General features: G+C 45.6%; 1 protein-coding gene across 1 annotated transcript; it reads right to left on the bottom strand.

The window, feature by feature from the left end:
* Positions 1 to 1752: 1752 nt before the first annotated feature.
* On the bottom strand, positions 1753 to 2220 carry LOC133027438 (transmembrane protein 100). Its single transcript, XM_061094448.1, has one exon. The coding sequence runs from the start codon at positions 2218 to 2220 to the stop codon at positions 1753 to 1755; it is 468 nt and encodes a 155-aa protein (XP_060950431.1).
* Positions 2221 to 3952: the final 1732 nt, after the last annotated feature.

The raw sequence follows: 3952 nt of genomic DNA, 5'->3' as shown, positions 1-3952 counted from the left end.
ACGCACATTATCATACTTCTGGAGCTGCTGCACCACATGATTACTGTAGTAAATCCCCGTGAAGAATGACCCCTTGTGATGCCCAGTAAACATTTTAGTTACAGGATTTCAGTCAAATACAAGATCATCGCTATAGCTGACAAGAAGCTGCTGGGTCTTCCTCAAAACCACATCACCTGTTGCTAAGGACCACACGCCGCTATAGATAATGTGGCTGACGTTGCTACATTTTCGCTCCACGAATAAGAGGGAGAAGGACTACCTTGATGTATGAGGAATGGCAGGTTAAATCTGGTTAAGCCCCCTGCGCCCACAGAGAAGAGTTATTTTGATATTCATTTCTCACGTCCAGTCACATATACAAACAGTATGAACTCTTCCTTGCAGAGCTTGAGAATGATGGTGGTACAAAGAAGGGGAGAATTGATTTTTCTCTTCACCTCAACTTCAAACAGCGTTGTTTCCTTTTTCCTCAGCAGGAGGCAAAGGATCAGAGAGATCGAGTAGGTAAGATTGAGGCCTTTAAACACTTTTTTCCACCGCTTTGTTATTCTGTGTTCACTATTATGTGTGTGTGGGTATCGGGAGTTTCTTGTCATACTACGCTCAAGTCATCTCAAGTCCATGAGTGCCAGGGGAAAGCAATCTCATTGCTGGGACTGAACATGTATCCCATTACCTCTGACGCTTAATACCTTGCAGAGCAGTGATTTCTATCGATCCAGCACAGCTTGATTTGTGTTTTTCCACCGTACAGCTTGGTGGCAGGAGAGAAAGGTGTTGACCTTTTTGCCCGACAATGCTAAAATTGAACTGTTGACAGAAACAAGAGGAATATGAAAAAGAGGGCGCATGTGTACAGAACTCGTCACCCTGGAAAAACTTTCAGATCAAGCTCAGTCTTTTTGCATGATTTTGCCTGATTACCCTGCTTCTCATTCAGATGCAATCTCTCACTGCTGCTTGGTAATTTATCCTAATGAGCAGCCACATTGGAGCAGTCGGTGACTAAGTGATGTACATGAAGGCAACCTCAACAGTTGTTTTGTAAGGAAGGGCAAAATGTGTTTCATTCACTTCTTCAAGCAAGGCCAGGTTCTATACTTGCAAACTTGCTGTTGTGAGCTTCTCTTTCAATTATTGAAACTATCTCTATCAACCCACTAACTGCACTGGTCTCTGATCACTTCAAAACTAAGCTACGGAAGATGTTCCCGGCAGACAGATCTGATTATAACACCCTCTGTGTCTCACACTTTTCCAGGACTTGAAGTTTAAGGCGCACCGTCAAGCTGCTGACAGAGGCGCAGGAGATGTTAAACAGCTATTCCTGAGATGCCCATCACTTAAACATTTCTCCTTCCTCAAAGAGCTCAGCCCCGGAGCAGTGATCTACAATGTGCTCAGGGCTCTGTGCACCACTGGATCCCCAGGTACATATATAAAAGGAATGAATAGAAGAGGAAAGGGGTATTTTTAGACTGAAGCATAGTTAACAATTTGTATCTGCTCAGGATGGGGATGATGCCTTCGCTCATGTGGCATTTTCAGAATTGTGACTCACCGTCACAAAGTTTCCCTGGTACCATTATATTCCAAATATTATCCAACTCATCTGCCCTCACCTTCTACCCTAGTGCAGAGAGAAAAAGTATAGATGTCCTCACACCTCATTCGACTCATTCAGTTTGTCCTCATTAGAAAAGTCTCTTCTCAGTCTAACGAGGAGCTGGTTGTCAGTCCAACCCCCCGTCAGAAATTGCCGTGATCGGCGGTGAAGAATCCACTTTCCTTTTTTTTCTTCTTCCTCAGTCTGTGAGCCCTCCAGCAAACTGCAGCCACAAGCAGCATCAACACGCCAGCACAGAGCAGTGCCACCGACACCACTTTGGTCTGGAGCAGCGTGTTAAAGGTGAACGTCACCCCAGTGCCCGCCATGCCAATGACTAGTGATATCACGCCAAACGGAAACACGCAGCGATACCAGGACTTCTCTGTCCCGCCGGTGGCCTGGGCAAGTCGCTCCAGCGTGGGGAGAGACTCTGGGGGTTTGTCTCTTCCAATGCTCCTTTCCCCGTCTCCTCCTTCTCCAAGGCCGTTCAAACCCTGATTCTGGTTCTCAGAGTCCTGGGGTAAGGTGTTGGACTCGCTGTTGTTGCTGCAGTCAAGGTCCGGGTGAAGGACTGGGGCTTGGGTCTGGCGGCCTGAAGAACAACCCATGTTCAGATGCTGCTGTCTTTGGATAACGATGCAAGAAAGGCTAGCGGCAGTGGTCCTCCCAGCTTGTCCCCTGATGACTGCTGCTGGCGCTTATGACGCTACAGGGGGTTCCTCTTCAGCTCTGTCTGGTGTTGTCAATGCCAAGGTGGCTGCTGCTGCTTCTGTTGTTGTTGCTCTCGGCACTCTCACCATCATGTGCCTGCAGTTGGAGAGAAGGACAGAGAAGAGCTGTGAATAGAGAGTGGAACAAAAGGGCAAGACGTAGAAGAAAAAACTACTATGCTGCAAACATTTGAGCTGGACCACAATCTGAAACATTCCCAAAGAAAACGAGAAAAAATTTAAAGGATTAATGAAGAGAAGAAGACCAAACTGAAATGCCCTTCTTGCACAGACTAGCTGAAAAGAGTATCCACTCACCATCTGTTTCCAGTGTCCGTGAATGCTGTCAGAGCTGCATGGTCCCCCGAGCTGCGTGCAGCAGCAGGAGCTCGGAGAGTGTGTGTGTGTGTGTGTGTGTGTCTGTTGTGATGCCGATGTCAGACTATATAATCACAGATAGGAGGGGAGGGGCCTATGGCATTGGTAGACAGAATGGTAGGTCCTGATTGGCTCCTTCAGCAGAGTGAATTCAAGGAGGAGGGGTGGGGGTGGGGTTTACTATTCAGCGCTCTCATTCAGTGATATTAATTCATTATTTAGTGTGACGCGGAATTTGAGAACCTTAGGTTATGCCGTGTTACTGGTGTGGGGGGATGTAGCTTTAAAGTGTATTGATTCATATTTCAGTTATAGAAATCATCTCACATCATTGTATCACATCATGCTATTATCCCTGATTTCCTGTCTATACTGGTTTGTGTAGACATACACACAATGTACTTGCATGTCAGTCTCTCATCTCTCCATTTTTCCCAGTTGCTGTCAGACACATCGTTGTGTGGAAACTACCTTTTGTTTTTTACAGTGCTGTGCAGGATCTCCACCTTAGGCTTGATGATGTAATATCATTCCTGCACGGTGGAACCCTTATATCTCCAAAGTGTCTCCTGTTCAGCATGAAATCCATATTTGACCGACTAAATTTTCAAGAGCATTCCTACTAGGTTTCATCAGCTTGCGGGTCGACAAATATGCCGAGCACATGGAGAGGCCTGACATGTAATTAGTGATGAATAAAAAAGCATGCAAATTAGAATTGATGGGTTTTCACATGGCAACAGTGGTATGTAAATTAGCACTTCTATTCTGTGAAAACATCGAAATGAGTAAAAACAAAAGAAATTGTATCTCTCTCTCCCATTGTCCTAATCCCTGTTCCCCAGGCATGTCAGCGAGCCTAGTCACGATCACTCGTCAAATTCCCACCATATATGTCCCCTTGTTGATCACATTCCCCTTTCTCTTCTCAAGAAATTCACCGTTAAGACACATGAATAACTGCATCCCAGGGGACAGCTCATATCAACGGTATGTGCATGTGCGTTGAGCAATATTCCCCATGGTTTTCTTTCAGCTGGTGAAATAGCCCAATCCACAGGATCTGCTGTAATTATCCCATGCCATGTCCAATTTAGGCTATCTTGGAGTCGCAGCTGCTCAGGAGGCCTTACTAATCTCATTGGTCGAGTTAAATCTCAATCAGTGGAGCCACAGTTTAGTATTAGCCCACTGAAGCCCTGTGAAAATGGCAAAGAGTAAGACAAGCTAATATTCAAGAATAAAAAATAAC

This window comes from Limanda limanda, chromosome 21 (assembly GCF_963576545.1).
Source record: "Limanda limanda chromosome 21, fLimLim1.1, whole genome shotgun sequence".
Lineage (NCBI taxonomy): Eukaryota > Metazoa > Chordata > Actinopteri > Pleuronectiformes > Pleuronectidae > Limanda > Limanda limanda.
Note: the sequence above shows the minus strand (reverse complement) of the source record. Positions and strands in the feature narration are given on the sequence as shown.